Genomic DNA, 22,603 nt, shown 5'->3' on the forward strand with positions numbered 1-22,603 from the left:
GAGGGGCTAAGAGTGGAAGATATAGCATTTCTGTGTTGTACAAGAGCTCAACTTGCCAACATGCGATTACGTAATCTACGAAATATCTTAGATTCACATTTTCAAAGCAGTGCTTTAAAAAGATACAATTTCATATAAAACATATTGTATTTACTTTGTGACTTTAGCCAAAAATACTTCTGTAATGGAGACCTGGGAGTACCAAGTAGTTTACACTGCATGCAGAACGGATTTGTTTGCTGCATTTCCCACGACACAGTGATAATGTACCTGGGTAATCTTACAGGTGATTCAGATTTCTTAGCGTTCCTGGACGAGTTAGTACGCAAACTAGGCTAGCTCCTGAGCCTCACAGGAAAAAGCTGTACCTAATCAGTTACAAAGGTAGATACATTACTTTAAGTATGTGAACAGTTGATTCTTTTCCTGTATCTTTTTTTTTTGTCTTCTTCCGTATCACAGTGGTCCTGAAGTGTAACGTATTCTCCTATGTGTGAACACCTTTGCTACAAAAGCAAGGATTTCATTTAAGTCATAGTGTCCATCATAGCACGCGATGCTCCAGAATCTGTGACAGTCACTTACAATCCACAAAGCATTTCTCTGCTTGTTCACGGACTTCCTTCCTTGAACACACCCGATTCAGCTCGCTGTCTAATCATTAAAGTCTTCCCGACTTCTGGTATGGTGTTAGGAGCCAGTGACCTAAGAGGGAAAATCAAGCCACCTGACAGCTGGCAGGTTTCAGGTTATCCAGGAAAGCACAGCCTTATTTTAGGGACTCGGTGCAATTCTGTCTCAGAAGCCTGTATCTCATGCGAATGACAGATGGAAAAAGGTCATGTGTTAAGGATTTTGAATGGATGCTGTCAGAATGCACATCTTTCTGTTCTCCCACAGGCCACAGGAACATGCTTCCTTTATGATTACTGCATTGACATTTCACACTGTTGTAAAAACATTTCACATGGGCCAAATTTGTAAGAGTCATGTTTCATGGATCCAGTGAGTGAACAGAAGCCCAAACTGACAAAGTTTGCAAATTAGTTTATAAATATGCAATTAAACAGATCCAGACAGCAGGTGGTAATGACATGGGGCTGTTTAAAACTATTTGGCAAATATATAAAGGCAACAACCAGGTATAATCAATATAACTTTAAAGCACTAATTTTACTATTTTTTTATACCCTTGTATTATTTCCAATTTCATATTTAAGCTATTTTTATGGTCCCACTTTTCAGTATTAACAACAGCACTCTTTTAGTAATGTATTTACTCTGCCTAACAGATGTAACCCTAATGATTTATACATTCAAAACTTCAAAATATTGTAAAATATCTAAATTCTCAGGGGGAAGCAAAGTGTAACACACAGTATTCACCTTTTAAAAAACATATTCAGCAGCGTTAATTCTATTGCTCCAATGTGCTGTATGCCAGACGTTAATGTCATTGATTACACCAGTAACCACAGTAAGAACAGGCAACAGTGATGATGGTAAAGCACAATTCTCCTTTTGAAGGATCAAATACAACCATATAACCAGTGTCATAACCTGCCGTCCGCAGCGATCCACATGCTGAGGCCAATGCTTGCTGAAAATGCCGTAGCTACACAAGCAGTCGTTATTGTTATTACAGCCCTTGCTCCCACTCAGGAAAAAACCTGATGCATGTCTCAGAAGCTGAGACCCTAGTGAAAGATATATTGTTCATGAGTACTCATTCAAAATCCTACACAGGTAGACAGGCATTTATCCTTCTTCAATTTTATCAAGTGATTCTGGTGAGTTACCTTGTAGAGGGCAGGCACTGAAATGTGTAGTTATCACCAGGTACAATAATTTGAGCATTTAATTATGGTGACTGCATGGAGAAACAGCCAAGTTAAATCCACCCCCCCAACCCCGAGTACTAATAACTGGTTTCTAGGGAAACTTTCACACTAATATTCCAGGCCCTTTTCCTTCTCTTTTTGAAGGCCCTGTGCCTTTAATCCATAGAAGAGCTGACAGTGTATGTAGTTATGCAATATTTAGTGGATGTCTACTCAATGTTAGGTTTTGGTGTTTAGAAAGCATTCTGCTTTCTGAACCTGTTGTTCAAATATTTGACATTTGTCTCTAGGCACACGTTAGACATAGATGAGTCATTTCTACACGTTGCACTTTTTATTCCTTTCCAATATACAGATCATAATCCTTATAAATACTGCACATCCGTACAGCTCTTCTGCCTCGGAGTCGCATAAACACAACATAGACAGATACATGGAGATTAAACTGTTATTGTTTAGTACACGTGCAGGCAAAGAAATGCAGTCTACCACAAGCTTATTCACACGCTTGTTTATTAGTTAAATTGCATACACCCAGCAGATGTTGTTTGAAAGATGCCAGACCTGTATACGCGTGGCTTAAAATAGTTTAGATATCTCAACACTACACACAAACATGGAATGCAGAGACGTCCTATTATTTTAAGATCAGGTAGGGGCTCCGTCAAATAGTTGTGCCATAGCGCCATCTGCTGTGTATCTGTATTAAAACGTTCACATGGAACTGTACTGGAGTATTCAGCTGGATTTGTGAAGTGAACATGGGAAAGTTTTTATTTCAGTGCTGGGGATTTCACTGTGTAATGTTCATTTGGGGTTTGTAAAAAGACTCCTGTCATGAACACACGTTGCTATTCCAAAAATTGATAACCAGATGAAGTCTATATCTAAATCTAAGATAATAATGCTGCTTGTACGAACTCCCCCCCTCGATTTCAGAGATAAATGTATACAATTGTTAAATGGTAAGCAGTTATAATTTACATGCTGAGAACACTGCTGTACCACCAGGATAATTGTGTTCATCTGGCTTTCTTTTTTTTTTTTTTTAATGTTCAGGTTTTTATAAGTTAACTTTTCAAATACGAGTACAACAAAATGTAGTTGTACCATTTCTCCAGTAGCAGAAAACTACTGGAAGAATCCATATCTTTATTTAAAATGGCAGGCATAATGAACTTTTTCCTTTATACATATCCTCAGATTGTTTTGATTAAGCCCCTTGTAAATTATATGAAAAAAAACGTGAAGGGTGAAAGTAGGCTATTTATAAATAAGGGACCACCATTTGTGCAAATTTTTAAAGCAATTCTCCATCAGATGCCTTTATATATGACCTCCATTTTAAAAGGGTCAGTGACTAAGCAATGGAACCACATGTACTCAGTATTCATTTTGACCTTCATAAGTCTACAAAGTATTCATACAAAATGAAAAACTTTAGGACACATTGAAACTGGATTATACTGAAACATTCTGACTGCACCTGATTGTAGCCATTTCAGCTTGCATTTTAAGTGCTTATGTTTTATGTAAGGCAAAACCTCTGAAAATGCAATGTATTCAGCGTTCCCCCCCCCCCAAGATCTCAATAAACGTAATCAATAACATTTGGAAAATTAAACAGTACATTTAAGCCCAAGTGACTTTTGAAGCATCCTGGTTTTGGTACTGTCCTCTAGCGGTGGGGTAGGGTGCGTGCAAACATTTTGTCTACCAAAAATAAAATAAAATAAAGAAAGAAATCAAGTAGACACCGGTATTGAGACGACATCCTTTCTTCGGTAGGCTACAAGCATCATGCACATGAATGAATTTAGGAGCAGATCTCCGCTACGGGCTTTGAGTGTGATTTGGGGACCGTATAGGGAGCGGGATAATACCCACACGCGCCCCCTGCTGGTTACGTCCAGGTAATCTTGGGAGTCAATATTCATTTGGGCGTAGGTAATTCTTTTAATAGATTAAAAATAAGATCGGACCTGTAACATTATCGACACATTGCGAAAGTTCACGCACATCAGTCATCCGTAAAAGAGCTGAAGATTTCGCTAATGAATAAAAATTGAAATGTTTTAACATCTATGCTTTATGAGTTGAACAGTCACGTAAGCCCAGATGTAATTAAAGGTCTGCGTCTGTAGTCCGTTTGGGCTAAAACACTCGGATAAATCGCGTTTGTTTTTAACCCTCAGTTAGTGATGTGAAAACCGACGGTCACAGATAACTGAAGATAAACACCCGGTAAAATAGTAGTGTACTCCTAAACTTGAACGTGTCGCTGGGTCGGAGCTCTGCGTTTTCGCAGCGATGCTGCGCCCTCCTCCGCCCCGGAGGTGTGAGCCGCTAAGGCAGGAGGAGATGCGCCCCCAAGCACTGACACGTCGCTGAGGTAAACTCACCCGGGGAAGTCGTCATTATTTATCGCAAGAGTTTTTGCACAAGCCGTTACGAGGTGAAGCCGGTGTGGGGATAAAGATGGCCATGTGATGTACAAACCGCGCAGTTAAAATCCTACATGATGTCCTAAGCTAGCGTTAGCTCGCTACGGAAGGGTTTTGCCCCACATCCATTCACTCCTCGTCTGGCTAGTTTTAGAGCTAACGCCGTCAACTTTAGGTATGTGGCCAGGCCCGAACGCGGGACTTGTATGAATAAATGTGTTTATAATGATCCTTTATAACGATACACTTCGAGAAATGGCGGTTAGCCAGCTAAGCTAAGATAGCCTGCCTTTGTGTGTAACCGTCTCTGTGCTGAGGTAAATTAGCTTAGCTTAGCCTAGCCAGCATGTAACGTTACAGGAGCATTCGCTAGCGTTCCTACCTGTTTATCACATTTTTCCTTCCCTCTCTGGTGATGTGTAGTTAATTAAACCCGCACAGAGGGGTGTGTGTTTTGTATGCGCTAACATTTATTTTCCGTCGTATCCTCTCGCGCTGAAGGTTGTTAAACAGTGGACCTGTGTGTGCACGCGCGCCGTTGATTTCATTCAGGTGCACGTGACCTTCACTCTTCACGCGCTCAGTCAGGTGTGTCAGAGCATGGCACGCACGCTCCTAAAGTGCTCTTCATGTCTGGAGTTATAAAAGAATGGTTTAAAACGTATCTATAAAAAAAACAGCTTTTAGTGGAAAGTCGAAATGCGACTAATAAGTAGCCCATCATGTTAATTCATAACCAATATGTTGACGTAACCACTAGCTTTTAATTTATAAGGGCTACTTGTACATAAAAAAAAAAAAAACTAGCTACAACAGACATATGTTAACAACAGGCCTTTCACAAAAGCTAGAAGAAGACTCAGACTTTGAGAGTAACGTACATGCTAGTTGGGCCACTCCTTTTTAATTGCACTGGTGGTGGCAGTTTCACAATTCACAGCGGCTTATACAAGGTAGGTAGCCTCCTGACTCCATTTATAAGGTGCATGTAATGAAATGGCTGCGGAATGTAGGTCCCCATTGTCATTATGCATGGCTCCCTCTAGTGGGTAGAGCTGACTTGTGCAGGTCCTGAATATTTTTTTGCGTCGATCATTTTCGCTAATCATTTGGACATGTCCCTAGAATTTTGCAAAGAAAATGATGGGAGAACATATTAAAAACGGTTTTCCCTTTGCGTGCTGGCTGTGTGAATGCTAACAATATAAGCAACACCCTGTACCCTGGGGAGGGATAAATGCGAAATCCTGGAATGTTTGCAGAGTACATTTCTTATAGTCTTAACCAACTGTTCTGTCGGCAGGTGAAGACCAGTCAAGAGGAGTATGGGAAGGCACAGGAAGAGGAACGTGACGGGTGATGGCGTGCCTCACCCGCGGAAGGAGGAGAAACCGTCCGTCCCGGGCCGCAAGGAGAAGAAGAAGAAGACGTCGACCATGGACATCGGCAAGTTCCTAATCAACGTGTCCATCGGCTTGTGTGTGTTCAGCCTTGTCTGGTTCTTTTATGCGCTGTACATGCGTTCGTCCTTGGCCAGGAGAGTGGTCACCCTGCACCCCTCCCCGCGGGTCCTAGACACCAACAGCACAAGTGCTGGCGTGTCCCCTGAGAGGTTCTGGGGCTCCTACCGTCCTCAGGTGTACTTTGGAATGAAAACACGAAGTCCAAGGTCTGTCGTCACAGGTATGGCAACTGTTACAGCTCAGTTTTTCTTTTCTCATTTTTTTTACACTGTCCTGCACGCCGTGCGGAATACAGCCTGGGTTGTGTGCCTCAGCTCGCCCAGTGCTCGGGCAGTAGTGACCTATGGGTCTCTCTTCCTGTGGTCCTTAAAGGTCTGATGTGGATGCGTCAGTTTTCCGACGGGGACGTGAGTCTGCGGCACACGTGTGAGCAGAGCGACCGCCTGCCTGGCTACGGCTGGTTGATGCACGACGGCCTCAGCTTTGGCGTGCAGGAGATCCATGACAGGGACTTCACCCTCACCACAGAGTTTGCCAAGCGAATGGGCGGCAGTCACGGCGGCGACTGGACATGGCGCGTCACAGCCAAGCAGCACGTAAGCAGACCAGACAGAAACCTTTTCACTCAAGCATTTTAGCTGAAGCCTTCGGAAATGGTACTTACACCTGCCACTGATTCCAGTCTTTTTTGGGGGCTGTTGTTTTATTTTTGTTTGTCCACAAAACACTAAAGAGGTTTGCGCTCTCGGCCTGTGTTTTGTGATGACTTCTCCTGCAGTTATTAAAGTCATTGCTAACATACTGCTTGTCAGTATCAAACTGTGGGAATAATGGTCATAAAATGTGTGTGCATTTTCAATACTTCTCTTTACTGTGATGCAGTTTGTTTCCTCACACACTGGTGTACGTTCACCCGTTTCCTATGGCTCCACCCAGAGCTCGGCCCCCTACCCTCCCGTCGTCTCGTTGATGTTCTACGTGGCCACAGACACCCAGGGTTCCCTGCGCGCTCACGTGGAGGACAGGACACGCCTGAGCTCCGTCACCGGCACCTCCGAAGAACTGGGAAACTTCAAGATCACGTTCCGCAGACCCACTGCCGGGGAGGCAGCCAGCGGCAAATACGCCAGGTATACGCAGCGGACGTTAACACCACACCCCTGCACAAAGTTCTGCATATGCAGAGACACTACAAAAAAGTTGGTAACACTCTCCATATCCGTTCCACACTCACAGAAGGCATTGCGGTGTCAGATAATTTGGGTGAACTGTGTGCTAACTCATTAGGTGTGAGGTTTATTTATTCATTTTTAACATGACACATATGCTCGTGCCAAAACTAATTATCCTCAGAGTTGTCGTCTAACGCAAATGTCGTCCCACCACACTTCAGCATATATAAGATATGCCCAGTGAATTAATTTGATAATTTTCTATGTTGTTGTTTATGCACAGTGAAAACGGGTGATAAATTAGTGACAGCCAGCAGGAACGGCCTAGCTGCAGTTTTCAAAAGGACATCTTTCAAAGACCTGTGGAGGCAGGATACGGGATAACCAAGTCCGGTAGTCCTGTTTTATTTTGACAAGCCATATCTGTTTTCTCCTCAGCTACAATTACTTGCAGACGCTGAGCCCTGGTCTGGACAAGTTGACGGACATAGTGAGGAGCAGCCTGAATCCGCGCTTTGTTTTCAGCCCACCCTCCGGGGAGAAGAGGGTGTACATTGCCGTGGATACGTACAACCCCCCTCCTCAGCCGCAGCAGCAGAAGGACAGCCGCATAGAGAGCGACTTTATCGTGCACCAAGTTACCGTCCAGACGCCCTTCCAGATCGAGGTCCTGTTCGAGTCCGGAAGCTTCCGCGACCGGCCGAACCAGCTGGCAGGATTGGTGCTGACAGAGGAGCTGGCGGTACGCAAGGCGGTGTTTGACGACAAGTTTGAGAGGACTTTCAGACTCCAGGCCAAAAGGGTCACCCCAGGCCAGGTGAAGTTCGGCAAGGCTGCTCTGAGCAACATGCTCGGGGGGATAGGCTACTTTTTCGGCCAGTCCATTGTGCAGTCGGCCTACAACGAGCACCCCTTGCTTTATCCCGAAGGTGCCTTGTTCACTGCAGTGCCGTCACGTTCCTTCTTTCCCCGGGGCTTCCTGTGGGACGAAGGCTTCCACCAGCTCCTCCTTAGCAAGTGGGACCCACAGGGTACACGCGAGGCCGTAGCTCACTGGCTGGACCTGATAAACGTCGAGGGCTGGATCCCGCGGGAGCAGATCCTGGGTGACGAGGCTCGCAGCAAGGTTCCCTCGGAATTCATGGTGCAGCGGAACGAGAATGCCAACCCCCCGACTCTCTTCCTGGTCCTGGACAAGCTTGTGGGGCAGCTGGAGAGCCACCCGGACGCGCCGTCTTCTAGAGACACCCTGGCTTTCCTGCGCAAGCTGTACCCCAGACTCCAGACGTGGTTCGAATGGTACAACACCACCCAGGCCGGGCCGCTGCCCAACTCGTACCGCTGGCGAGGCCGGGACACAGACACCAACCTGTTCCTCAACCCCAAGACCTTGACGTCCGGGCTGGATGACTACCCGCGCGCCTCGCATCCATCCACGGATGAGAGGCACGTGGACCTGTATTGCTGGATGGCACTGGCATCCGGGACCATGGCGAGTGTGGCGCGTCTGCTTGGCGAGCCCCGCCAGGAGTATGAGCGCACCCACCTGACCCTCACAGACAACCGCCTCCTGAGTGAGCTGCACTGGTCCGAGCACCTCCGTGTGTTCTGCGACTACGGCAACCACACCCACACCGTTCAGCTTCAGCAGGAGAAGGTCTTCGTGCCCCCCGGACAGCCGAGGCACCAGTTCCCAGTGGCGCGGCTGGTGCGCGCAGTCCGCAAAGCCCCCAGGCTCCAGTTCGTGAATGCGCTGGGCTACGTTAGCCTCTTCCCCTTCTTGCTTCACATACTGACACCCGACTCTCCGAGACTGGACACATCTTGCGGGATATCCGGGACCCCAACCGCCTGTGGACGTCCTACGGCCTGCGCTCACTTTCCCGTTCTGATCCTCTTTACATGAAGCGCAACACGGAACATGATGCCCCCTACTGGCGTGGCGCCATATGGATCAACATCAACTACTTGGCAATAAGGGCGCTCCACCACTACAGCACCAAGGAGGGACCATACCGGGACATGGCCATTGTCCTCTATCAGGAGCTCAGGACTAACATCATCAATAATGTTTACAAACAGTATCAGGACACTGGCTACATCTGGGAACAGTACAATGACAGTACTGGACGAGGGCAGGGTAGCCACCCCTTCACAGGCTGGTCTGCTCTGGTGGTGCTCATAATGGCCGAGGAGTACTGACTGACCTGCGGGTCCAGTGTTCTCAAAGAATTCTACGTGCCATTATTAGTCTTGTCAACTGTCATGTTATTGACTAGTTTAACTACTAGTTTAACTACTTTAATCTTGTCAAGTGAACTCGCAGTACACTGGAAATCCAGAAGACTCGCTGAAAAACCATTAGGGACGATTTTTACAATGATGCATCAAGGTAATTTTATAAGTCAGACTTTCTACAAACTGGACATATTGCAAAAGTTCCCTTTTAAAACCGGTTTAATGTACAAAGTTTTTGTCCTCAGGTGTGAATTGCCATGGGTTTAAGTGTTCAAAAAAAACCAAACAAAAAAAACCCCACAGACTTAATGTAACCATACACATACAGTGCTGTCATGTTGTTCTAAAAATTCAGGCGTGTTCTACACAATAAATGAGTACCTTCCTACAAGGTCTTTCTTCAGTTTGAGATCTTCGATGAATGCCAAAAATCTTCCCTGCAGAAGCAGCTATTCAGTTTGTCACATTCTTTGTAAAACGTCCTTTGTGTTTTTCAGTGTTCCCCATTAGAAGCTTTGCTAAAATCGGGATAATCTACGTGTGTATAAATGATATCACAGCAGGGGCTCTGAGCCCCAAGACCAACAGCCAAAAAGGAGGATCGAGATGTTTCAACATCTTGGTGAAAGGCTTTGTAGGAGATCAGGACGGGGAGGGCCGAGGGGACACGACGGACGCGACAGCCCGAGCTCAGGCCGTGACACGGTCACGCAGCACGGCCAGAACAAGGCTGGCGCGTTGCTTCTGCTGAGCGCAGTTTCCATAGAGAGCCGCTGCGGTGAGCGGATACCTCTCGCTGACTCTCGCTGACTCTCACTCGGTCGTGTCGTTGCAGATGGAAGCCAGAGCTGGAAAAGGGAAGGTTTTTTAGGCGGTGACTTATCCGTGCTCCGAAAAACATCTCCTCCCCGCCAAGTTTCCCAGGTCTCAGTCAATCCGCTTTCAGTCCACGGTGGCGTTCACGTGACCCGGTGCCCGCGCGGCGCAGCTAGCGAGGCATCGCTTCTTTCATCGCCTTAAGTTCTGAATAGATGCAGAAGCAGCGCTCGGTGCGGGAAGGTTACGGCGCTATAAATAGTCCTGCTCCCTGGCAGCCAAGCTGCAGCTTTTAAACGGCAAAAAATAGAGAGCTCTGCATGTTTCCCCGACTCGATATTTACTGCACGCTGCCTGCACACACCACATGCGTGAACATGTACCTCGCTTTCGCTGTGTTCGGTTATCTGCTGCCGACATTTGTTTTTCTGTCATTGTTTGCCTGCTCTCTGACGAAAGCCATTACATTTACAAGAGCTTGATTATTTCAGTCCCCCACCACCACCACAGCCTCTGGAGACTCGTGTGAGGTGAGCTTATACATGGTTTAGTGATCACGTGCGTCGTCCTCGGGTAAACCAGCGGCACGGACGTCAGTCAGTTTCTCGCCCCTTTGATCCCCGCCCCTTTGATTGCATCATTGCCGGGGTGTTGATATAGCCCTGGGATAATGAAGTTCTTGACCTTTTGTATGAAATGACCCCAACATACATCTGTGAAAGGTGCCAGGGGAGTAATAAGAGAAGTTCAATGCCCATTCTCAGCCTGCGCTGTGTCAAATGCACGCGCGCACACACACACACACGCACACTAACAATTTCCATCCTCTCACTCCTTCACACAGAAACCTGCACTCCCTCACGGCAAGCTCCCGTTTGAAACACGCCTCTCTGTGTTCGTACGGATCGTTGTGACTAAAGCTCTTATTGCGCAATTGCTCTCCCCTTCCAAAGACCCTTTCTCAGTGAGCAGTGGGATAATAGCCAAAACAGCAGTAACAGGAACCAGCACGCAGGCATAAATAGGTGAGTCAGAGGCGCTCCATTTGCGCATTGATGAGATCCTGAGCCTGTATGCTTTTTCTTTTGATCGGACCAGTTGGGCCATATCTGCGTGAGTCACTGCGTAGCGAAGCGGAGCTGTCTCCTCTCTCTCCGTGATGGAGAGATTAATGCAGCCCATGCTCGAAGTTCTCTTCACTGAAGGTGTGAAAGGAGAAGAGATGGCCTCGCACTGCCGGGCTGGAGCGGCATGGTGCCCTGCTGTTCAGCACCGCAGCCCTAGTGGGGTGGCAGTGTTACCCAGCCTGGGAACATCATGACTACGCACACTGGCTCAAGGGAGTGCGTTCATCTTACTTTGGGGCGGGGGGTCAAGAATTAAAACAAAAAAAGTTTGTTTTGTTAAAATCTGCTCACAAGGAAAGATTATTTTTATTTTTAACACTTAAAGCTGAATCTGTGTAAAGTCCTTAATTCAGACTGATATTTATTTGACTTTTCCCTTCTGCACAGCCTTCATGACTCTTAGCACAGCAGCGCTGCTTTCAAGGAGACAAATGTTGACGCGTTTGCTGGGCAGCAATCGGGCCCTCAGCGGTACTCCCACGTTGTTGTGCTGTGACGTCATGGCTGGGGTTTCGTGTGGAAAGCAGAGAGCAGTGCTTATGGAGCCTCGTGGCTACAACCGGCCTCCTCCCCTCTGTTTGGGGAGTATCTCCCCCCTCTCACCCACACCAACCCCCCGCAAATGTTTTGCTCTGGCTCATAAACACTCCTTACCTCAGCAAGTCCGGAGCCGATGTAATAGGCGCCGCAGTGACGATAGCCTGCAGCGGCTCTCCCATGGGAGCCTCCAACCAACACTGGCTTCCAAGCGTCAAGCGTTGCATTAAAAAACCAACCGTGTCCAACGCGTCATTTCGGCGTTCTCTTTCTCCTGAGCTCCAGGCCGCTCTTTCTCCTCCCTCTGTGCATTTATGTATTTATTTAGTGGTGTTTTTACTTGTCTTCCTTTCATTCCCTGGTTTTTCCTCTCTCCTGCCATCTGTGTCTTACTTCAGCTTTCTCTCCCTTGCCCTGTTCTGGCCCATGCGTCCATGCAGTAACCCCACGCTACCCCCCCCCCCCCCCCAACCTGATGCATGCATTCTTCAGTGCGACCTCCAGGACAATGGTGCTTCCTCTGCAGGTCACAAACCCAACATGCTTTGCCCCTCATCCGCCCCCTAGTGCCCAAACTTTACCCCTTCTTTCACCCTGCCTCCTTCCGCGTTCAGCCATCCGGGTAAACATTATGTAAACCCGCGGCTATTTATAGGCGCGCCCAGGATCTTTTGTCTTTACCTGTTCACTCTTAGCCTAACAGTTTTATTTCTGGAGAGTGTGTGGAAGCAGCAGTGCCATGCAGAGGGCCTGTTACCATAGTTACTTGTGTTAGCGAGGAGAGAGACAGAGAAAGGCAGCACATTCTTAGTCGTTTCCTCAAAAAAAGCGGCGATCTGTTTGTTTGAAAAGGCTCGTCCGTTTTCACTGCAGTTGAGCTTCAGGAAAGGTGAATTCGCTGAAAGGCATTTATTGAATTACCATTGTAGGGCCCATTGTTATGAAGTCTGCAATGCACGACAGCACACAGTGCAGAGTGATACACACTGACATCAATAGGAGGAGGCAGACATGAGAAGGATCATTTCAAATAAGCAAACTATGTTTTGCGCGCTGATCCTTATTGGAGGTGTGAATTGAGACAGGCTAGCTCCATCACCATAACATTCTCATCAATTAGAAACTCTGGTATAGCTGCTGCCATCCCTCGCCAGTCTACGAACTGAACTAATTAATTATTTCATGCCAAGATGGAGAGTGCTCGGTTTGTGATGGTTGGATATCTGCAGGTAGCTGGAGCCGGGACAGGCGTCTGCTCTGTCTCTGCGCAGTCGACGGGGGGTGGGTGCGAGGGGCGTGGGGCGGACGGAGTTGGGGGGGGTCGGGGATGCCACTCAGGTGGCTCGCAGGGGCAGGTTGGGAAGGCGATTTTAGACCTCTGCAGTCACGATCCGGAGGAGCAGCTCTGCTTCCGCCCCTCCCCACCTGAGAGACGAGGACAGGCACCCAGGTACAAGGGTGGGCGAGCGAGACCTGCATCCCCTGCAGAATGGGGCTTTGACACAGTATCGGGCTTCCCTAACCCTGCTCCCACACTCCAGAGGCAGAGGAAGGAGAGAGAAAGACGAAACCGCTCCTTCAAAAGAACCACGCTTCCGCTCCTTTCTCTGTCTTTCTTGCAGTGGCTTGAGCACTGGTATATAATCATGCGTGGAGAAAGACAGAGATGGCTGGGGATTGCAAAGAGAGAGAAGGGAGAGAGAGAGAAAAAAAAAGGAGTTTGGCAGCTGAGGCGAGTGTCTTGTATTTATAGTGAGTCGTGTTTCCGGCCAAGGTTTCACTGATGGTAGCTCGCCCAATCCCTTTTTTGCGGTTTCTTAGTAGCGCCATTGTTCCCTGGGTTTGATGGGTTTTCATCCGGTGCCTTTAGGGGAATTGTAATGTGGGACATGTTGCGGGAATATGATGTGTGAGTGGGTGGGGGGGCTATGATTCCTCTTCTTCTGACAGAGCTCCAAAAAGTCTTCTCCCTTCACTTCATCCTGCATGAAAACGCACGCGGCTGTGCACCAAAGAAATAAAAAAAATTCAGACTCAGTTGATTATATCACCTGCACTAAATTGACCAAATTGACAGGGAAAATGTAACCATTCACCTAAATACGAATTTTGCTATTCCTAATTGATGAATGTTGAGACAGCAGAGAGATGTCTCCAAACTCTGCAGCTGGTAAATTGGGCGTAGTGTCACGGCTAAGGTGAAACTCTAAAGTGAGACACCTGCTTAACAGAAACTTTTGTGTATGTTCTCCTGCCTGAAGGTTTGAGACTATCTATTTATCTAGCTATCTAACTAATATTTAATTGTTATAAAGTTACAGTTTTAGGACCTGCTAACGAAGAGAGCTCGAGCGGTGTGAGTTTAGCAGGTATCGTACCGTGACGTTACCACATGCAATCACACATAAGGTCAACGTGTCGTATTTTGCTGTCGGTAGAAATGAATGCATACCCCCCCCCCCCCCCCAATTTAACTTGGCATTGCGTATACCCCGACTGCGTTAAAACCCCAGTCGTGTTTCTAAAGCCAGAGAGACACAAAAATGTTGAATGGACGCGATTAGCGGTGACTGAGTCAGGGTGACTGTGCTGCCATTGGGAAAAAAAAAAAAAAAAAACATTTAAAAGAGCAGATGGGTAGCAAGTAACAGCTCTCCAGAAGGGAACGGCTGTGGATGCCAGACACTCCGATGCTACGCTCTCGGGCGCTGGAGCCTACCGCATTTACATCTCAGCAAACTGATATGATCCTATAACTGCACTGACACCCCTCGTTTCACTTGTGAAAGCAGTTATAAATGCATACGTTTATTTTAAGCGACCGGTGGCACTCGCTTCGCAGCGCGGCTGGGGAGAGGTAATTTGACGGTTCATCTGTTGCTTTACCCCCTGCGAAACAAAGTCGATTCGGATCAATCGACGTTTCCCCGTGAACGGTCTTCTGAACGCGTGATGTCTCGCGCGCGTCTCGTTACACTTTTACGTCCATTGCATTTACTTCAGTGCAATAATCTTCATAAATGCAAAGCGTTACATAAAGCCATTACCGAGCTGCGTGGCATTTTGCAGAGGCAAGAGGTGAGCGCTGCACGGCAGTTACCACAACAGCGTCTTGGTGTTATGAACTATTTAATAGATTTAGGTCGACTGGAAGAGACCGCCCGTTGCGAGAGGCAACACGTTGGGCCCTTGAATAAGAGCACATTACCGCGGTGAAAACGATTTGTTCAGGAGAATGTCAGACTTATTTGCATTTTCGAGACAAGCGCGATTGTGTAATTATCATAATAAGTATGAAGGACACTCAGCGCGTCGCCACATCCAGTCTTGACGATTGATTCGTATGTTTTTTAGTCCTTAATATCCTGCGTGGAAATGTGTCTAAATGCAAGAACTTTCATTCACTTCACGAATATGCTGATTGATTAAACGGGTGCGTAACTCCGTGTGCGGCTGCGTCGCACCGGCCACTGAAGCTCACCGATGGTGTTTGATGATATTCTTGTACTGCGCTTGATGCCAGTCCATGAGCGCAGTTTGGAAGCGCCTTTGGAGTGGCGCTCTCCAAGGTGCTGGTTGGAGCAGGCATATTTACAATCGACCAGCAAGCGATGAATTTGCCTAACTTTTTCTTTTCACTTCTTTCACGTCCTCTGTGTTTTATATTTAATGTTTAATGCAGGCTAAAATACATAACAAGAGGGATTCCTTTTTTTTGGTTTTGTTTTAAATGTCATCGTGTGAACATCGATCGCTCGGTCCGTCAAATGCCAGCGTTTCATATACGGTGTCCAGAATTTCGATTCTCCCTCTGTTCTGATTTAGGATAGTTAAACGAAAATAGTGGTTGACAGAGAACGACCACTATTCCCTGGCAATGGGAACGATATTTATGAAGCAACTGTTTAACAACTTCGATAGTTTCTTGTTCTCCTCCCATTTGCGACATGTTGATTCGGCACGTTTGTAATAATGGCGCAGACATCGATTCTTTGCACAAATTAGGACAGCCTTATCAAATGTGTTGCTCTATCAACGCGTTATTTCCATCAGTGATATTTGACTGCGACTGATGTGGACATTTAAATGGTAATAGCGAGTCAAATAAGATCGCGAACATTTTTACGTTGTTCAAGTGAGCGTTTAATAGCTAAAATGACTCCGCAGTGAAAAAAAGCGGCGAAATCTTGGACGGCCTGCATTTCTAACTCATAAACATATCCACTAAGCTCGAGCATGGTTCTGCCTCATTCCGATATACTTACAAGACTTGCAAGAGCGTCAGAAACGTAACTCTCCTTTTTTGGGGAAGCCCGTCACATCCTCTGTCCATATATGGCCACGAAGATGACACGCAGCGGGGAATCCTCTCACCGGAGACAATGAATGGGGAGGAGGGGCGAGCGGTCAGCCCAAACGTATAAAAGCGGCTGGGAGGGAAGCCGTCGGTGTGAGAATCGCAGCAACAGATAACTGGAGAGCATCGACCTGCAGTCGCAGATCTAAGGGGAAAAAAACCGGGGAATTCCGAATTATTTACTTTTTTATCGGACGACAGCCTTTACGGACTTATTTATCGAACCTGTTTCGCAGAACAGAAGCACAACAACAGTTTTATTTTCTCCCTCGCCAATATTCTTGGATTGATAGGCACTGGTATCTTGTTTTCAGAAACATGCTTAACAATATGGATTTGAACTCTCAAGACTCTTTTTACCCTCAGTTTGAGAATTGTAACAGCTCCGCTATTGGGATGGAAACTAACGGTGCGAAAGACAACCAGAATATCTTCAGGGATGCAGAACGGACAGCACCTGCCCAGTTTCAGCACGGTGAGTTCGCATTAGACGATACTTTTTGCGACGAGGTTCAATGAATAAGTAAACGAATAAGTTTATTGCTCTTAGTGCTTCAAGAGTTTGCTCTGGCTTTATTTTTATGTAGTTATTGGGGTCCACCCATGTCTCCATACTGCGTATCTTCGTGGCTAGTTCTTATGTAACCAACTGTAAAAAAAAAAAAAAAAAAAAAAAAAAAAAAAAAAAAAACAAGAGAGAGAGAGAGAGAGAGAGAGAGAGAGAGAGAGAGAGAGAGAGAGAGAGAGAAATCAGCCCAGGCTATTCAAAGTGTAGCGCAGCTAATGACGCATTTCTGCTTTCTTTTTCAATAGAAACAACAGTTACTCCCAAAAGCGAGCCCACAAACGCGGACCAGTACGCTGCCTGTCACGGCCCTAAAGGAAGCTACGACACCTCGTTAGCCTACTCGGGCAGTTTCTACGTCGAGGCCCCTCAGGGAGCTCCTTGCAGCACGGAAACACTGCTCAATATGATCACCGAGATCGTCGGCATCTCAACCACCCCAATTTCCGAAGTGCAGCAGAACACAGCCAGTGCCCCGTACGCCAGCCCCCCCTCGGCGGACAGCGGTCGCGGCAGCTTCGGCGACGCAGGGGTCCAGGGACGGGCCTCCGCCTGCTCGATCGGCAGTGCCACCCCTCCGCTGTATTCCCCCGGTCGGCAAGGCGGCAGTTACCAAGACGCGCAGGCCCCGACGCAGGCGCAGGAGTCCGTCCCAGCGCATATGGACTTTGGCTCTCCTGCCCAAACTTCCGCCGAGCGTACAGAGCCGCTGTCCGAGGCCGCGACGTTTCCCGTGGTTGTGAAAAACGAATTCGAGAGTAGTTGTTACGAGTGGAGCGCGTTCAACAAATCCGAGAGCTACTTAGATACGGGCTTCCGCTCAGAGACCTTCCCAATGTCGAGTGATTTTCCACCCGATCAGCAGATGGACGTGAAAGAGCTTCTGGACTCGTTTTCTCCGATGTGTCCCAACCCTGAGATGGAGTTCAAAGTGGAAAGCGGTGCCATTAAACAGGAGCAGAGCTTTGGGGAAACCTGCAACCAGAGTTTCAGCACGCCCATGTTCAACTATCCCGCCCCGGTTATGGATATGTCGTCGAACAACCTTTTGAAACCAGCTATATTCCCAAACATTGAGTTCCAGCCAATATCCGGCCAGTGCGACGCAACGTACTCCACCTCGACCATCGATTCCATTCTGTACTCGTCTTTACTGCCAGAATCTTTCAGTCAAACTTACACCCGGGCCCAAAAGCCGGCTCGTGCGAAGAAGAGCGCCGCCTCATCCACCGGACCTGCCAAAGAGAAACCTTTCACCTGTCCGATGGAGAACTGCGACAGGCGCTTCTCCAGGTCGGATGAGCTCAACAGGCACATCCGCATCCACACGGGCCACAAGCCCTTCCAGTGTCGCATCTGTCTGCGCAGCTTCAGCCGAAGCGACCACTTGACCACCCACACGCGGACTCACACGGGCGAGAAGCCGTTTTCCTGCGACGTGTGCGGCAAGCGTTTCGCCCGGAGCGACGAGAGGAAACGGCACGGCCGCGTGCACCTCAAGCAGAAAGAGAAGATGGAGCTGAAGCCGCAGGTGATAAGCGCGTGGCCGTTCGCCCTGCCCGAGGCTATCTGAGTGACGCGCGCGAGGCAAAATGCGCTTTCGGTGTGCACGGCGTCAAATTTCGGAAGACGTGAGCTTTGTAAAAACAGTTGATTAGGCTATCGACCACAAGTGCTGCGTGGCGGCTTGCTAGGAGCTCCTGCTCGGAGAGGACCCACTGGGCTGTTGTTGGAGGGCACGTGTCCATATAGCAGCGTGCTTTGAAGGGTGCCGAATTTTGAAAGGGGGTCGTTCCTCCCAAACCCTTGGTGCCGCTTGCTCTCTGTGCAGCAACTGCATAAACCGGTTATATTAAAAAAAAAATTTAATAATAATAAAATATCGTCAAATTGTTCGGTCGGGGGAGCGTGCGGAGCCCGTGCAGTGTTCTGAAATGCGGTTCAGCACTTTTACTACGGAACAGCTCCGACCTCGATTTTTGAATTTTTATTGCGGTACAAACGCAGCGCTGGAATGTATTGCACTTATCTCCACTTTCGAACTAAGAGTCTTTTAATTCCAAACTAAGAGTCTTTTAATTCGTGCTTTTGAGTCTTTTATATTCTAACGTGGCCACCTGTTTGATATTTCTTTGGAAATGCATGTTTATGTTCACGTAATACTATTAATAAGCTAATCGAATAATTGACGCCTCACTGCAGAAGTGAGACTTACCTCGTCTTACATCATGGTGTTGGCATAAACCTTGGTCACACCGCGACTTGTGGTTCATTTGTGCCAAGGTTTTTTATAATGTTATTTAATTTTATGTGTTTATTTTATTTTTGTTGCTATGCTATTGAATGGTAATTGTGTTGTTTATCAAGGAATTTATCCTATCAATGTCAAACTTACACCGTAAGTGGAAAAATAAATATATTTATATGACTATGATCATTTGTATTTTTCTAACCGTTTACCTATATTTCCATGGTTTCTGATTTGGATATCGAAAATGAAATTGAAAATTTATTTATAAACTTACTCACAATGTTTCCTGTGTGTGTTAAAGACAAGCTAGACCTCTTGAAGAGATGTGATGGACTCTGAGTCCAGGTGTAAGGGCGAACAACTCTGAGTGTGCTGAAGCAGAAGTTTACATCGTCTGACATGATCAAGTGTCAGACACCAGGCGCTCGAATGTTATGTCAATCAAAACCTGTGTGTCACTGTTTGACATTTCTAGCCTTTGATCCCAGTATATGTATGTATATAAATTAATGAACTATAAATCATCTAGCTCACATGGCTCGTGTAATTTGTAATGTGATGAAGACTAGACTAGCACAAGGCTAAACATTGCTGTTGAGTAACTAGGTAGCACACATTGCTGCATTTTTTTTCAGTAGTTATTTTACATGGAAGTATAAGAATCTTACAACAGTCATATCACACTTGTACTTTACTAGGCAGATTGGTTGATTGGAAAATGTTCATGGGAAACTTGCCTTAAGTTATTTTTAATCTCTTCCTCTTCTGGGAGACTCATTTTGTATATACTAGGACAGTTTATACAAAATACTTTGAATGAACATTGATGTTTGTTATTTTTATGAAAAATGTTTATGAATAAAACTATTTCCTGAGTCTTTTAAAGAGTAATCATATTTACTTTGACAAAAGGAATCTTTAATCCAAGCAAAGTACACTGGAGTTTGTGGTTTAACACAAACATGTTTCAAACCTTCAAGGACAACGGCAACAACGATATCCATTATATACTAACAGCACTACATAAACCAACACAATATTTCCTTCACACGTAGCTCTGTCAGGACGTTTGACGCTTTATTTTGCCTAAATTGCATGATCAGATCAAGTATGAGTTAGTTCGATTATCTTTGTAGTTGCCTCCAGTTGGCGTCATAGTGCTTTCATATGAAGAAACGAACCATTCCTACATCTTGTCGGCTATGCAGTGATTTCTTGAAGAACTGTCCACTCACAGTGATTTACAGTGCCCTTACATAGGGTAGAAGCTGCCCTTTTGTGTCTTATAAATCATTTTCTCTATTCAAATCTTGCCCATATCTAATAGGCCAGTGGTTTAGTGGGAAAGCACCATACTGCAGGATTGTGTGAGAGTTCTGCTTCAAATGATTTGAGACACCACAAAGGTGCCTCCTTTTTTTTTTGGTCTGTTTTGTGTGTGTGTGTGTGTGTGTGAGAGAGAGAGAGAGAGAGAGAGAGTGACCTTAGTGTTGTCAAAGGCTTGACCCAACAATTGAATGTTCTGCAGCTTCCAGGGGAAATAAATACTGTGCATTAAATTGTACTCGAGACAAACCGCAGTTCACCAGCCAGGCTTTGGAAAGGTTCACTCACAATTGAACAAGCAACCCCAAAGCTATCAGAAGGGGAGAGAGCATTTTCCCAGTCTCGATAAGAGGCCTGCTTTCATTCCGGCCGCGTCGACCTCAGAGCGTCTGAAAGCACACGCCGCCATTTCTTTGCCACATTTCCTGATGCGTGCATTGTGCACAGAGCCCAGGGTTCTAGTGAGAATGTATGTTCTCCATCCTAAACTATGGTTCAGGAGCCCCGGGGAGGTGCTCATGCTTTTTCCTGGGCCTGGCTCCGTGCCATCTGTCTTGGCCGGAGCAACGGGGCAAAGGCTCTCTAAGGAGGGCTCTTCGACACCCTCACCGGTGCGTGAGAGCCTGCGTTGTCTCTCTGACACACTCTGAGCACCAAGCGACCCTGGACATGAGCCGTCACTGCATCAGCGTGATGCTCTCTGGTGGCTGTGAGGCGCAGGGCCCCTTCAGCTCAGCCTCTGATCCCATCTCTGCACTCCTGGCATGGGAAAACGGAGCATGGCCACGGGTGTTGAGCGGGGAGAGGCATGACCATTGAAATGTTTTGACTGCAGTGATGTCGTAGGGTTTCATACATGAGACACTGGTGGATGTGCAGGCCAAGGGACATTACAGATACAGCGTAAGCAGAAAGAGAGGGCTTGTGGGAAAGGGGGGCGGAGACATATGGAGGAAGTTTGCTAAACATCAATTCAGTTTGACGTGACTCGATCATTAAGCGCGTAAGCAGTCATGTCAGTGAGGGGAACATTTGTGAACATTTCCAAACAGATGTCATTTCCCAAGCATGTCAGATGATGATCACCAAGGCGTTTGTCATGACATTTCTAAGCAACTGTCATCGCACTGTTAATCAGGGCCAAATAATCCATACCTCTTGCACATATGCTGGCAAGGTATGCAAGTCGACCACCAGATCTTTGACTATTTCTGACAACATGACATTAAAGTTCCCTTGTTGTCAAGTTAGCATCTATTAGGCCGAAACCGATACATTTACGCTGCCCGTCAAATTAAGTGTTTTCTTTAGGAGGACATAAACGCCTGACTTTTGATGCAAAAGCCGGGGGTCTCGTTAAGTGTTGTTACGGACTATATAGAGCTCAAGTACCCTGTATTAATCATAGTCGCACTTCAGACAAGCTACATGACGGCGTGACTGAGAGATTGATCCATCCCAGCGCAATCATTGCATGATTTTATATCCACCTTGACGATGTGTAGCCGGCAACGCGCGGCCCTCGGGCGGGCTTTGTAATCAGGGTGCATAATCACACGCCTCCAATGGCAATCAAGCGCCGCGGATTAATTTATCCGATAGCCGCGCGGTCCGACGGTCCCGTGTCTGATCATGAAGAATGGTGTAGGTGTTTTGGAGAGCCCATGTGATTAAGACAGAGAAGTGGCGAGCTAAAAGAACTCGTTATGCAAACACCCAAGTGTCTAATTCTCGCCATTGTGTCCTAAAAACCGAATTTCTTCATTAATATTACCGGTCAGGAAAGACACTGACAGATGGATTGGAGTACTTGCTGAGGAGTTTTCATACCATGTTAAAATGGCAAGTTAAACCCGTGGGTCAAGGAGTCTTGTCTGCAGCTATTCTCCTTGACGCTACATCTCTATGGCAACTAAGGTTAAGCATCACAGTGTGCCAAAATGGAATAGAGAGGTGAACATTTTGAGTGAGATAAGTTGCCTCGAAGCAATTCAATCACAGCGCAGGACGATTCGGAGCTGTCCTTGATTGAGTGACGAAAGTAAAGGGCCAAGAATAGTTGATAAAACACGGAGCAGCTCTGAAACCTCGGAGTATACGAGTCTCACCCAACTGCACTTAAATCCCACTTCCTTTTCCCATTCAAGCACCAACCCAGTTAGAGCTGCACTAGATGTGCATTTGCCACATGTATGTGGAGAACTCCATAGAACAAACCTTTTAAGAAATACCATGTAGTTCTACAGTTAGTTACTGTTTTCATTTACTCTTTTCAAAGTAGTAGAAAACTTTATAGAAAAACTTTATACGGGCTATAGGAAATTATCAGACTTACACTAAATGTCTTGTATGCTTCTATAAGTTGCTTGAAAACGAACAAGACAGTAAGGCAAGCCAGTTGAGTGCTAAAGGAATATTTGTTCCAGTAAATTACACCCAGCCAAGGAATTACATCAACCTTAAGTC

At 46.6% G+C, this 22,603-nt stretch overlaps 2 protein-coding genes across 2 annotated transcripts; both read left to right on the plus strand.

The window, feature by feature from the left end:
* Window positions 1-4,161: 4,161 nt before the first annotated feature.
* On the plus strand, window positions 4,162-9,549 carry mogs (mannosyl-oligosaccharide glucosidase). Its single transcript, XM_027012610.2, is given in 6 exon segments — window positions 4,162-4,233; window positions 5,589-5,968; window positions 6,121-6,344; window positions 6,685-6,878; window positions 7,359-8,731; window positions 8,734-9,549. Coding segments are annotated over 5 exon segments (2,538 nt in total). The 5' UTR covers window positions 4,162-4,233; window positions 5,589-5,610; the 3' UTR covers window positions 9,123-9,549.
* A 6,555-nt stretch (window positions 9,550-16,104) lies between these two features.
* Window positions 16,105-19,696, plus strand: LOC113578993 (early growth response protein 1-B). The gene is made up of 2 exons (XM_027012576.2): window positions 16,105-16,470; window positions 16,809-19,696. The coding sequence occupies exons 1-2, from the start codon at window positions 16,314-16,316 to the stop codon at window positions 18,131-18,133; spliced, it is 1,482 nt and encodes a 493-aa protein (XP_026868377.1). The 5' UTR covers window positions 16,105-16,313; the 3' UTR covers window positions 18,134-19,696.
* Window positions 19,697-22,603: the final 2,907 nt, after the last annotated feature.

Source organism: Electrophorus electricus, chromosome 9, assembly GCF_013358815.1.
Source record: "Electrophorus electricus isolate fEleEle1 chromosome 9, fEleEle1.pri, whole genome shotgun sequence".
NCBI classification, from domain to species: domain Eukaryota; kingdom Metazoa; phylum Chordata; class Actinopteri; order Gymnotiformes; family Gymnotidae; genus Electrophorus; species Electrophorus electricus.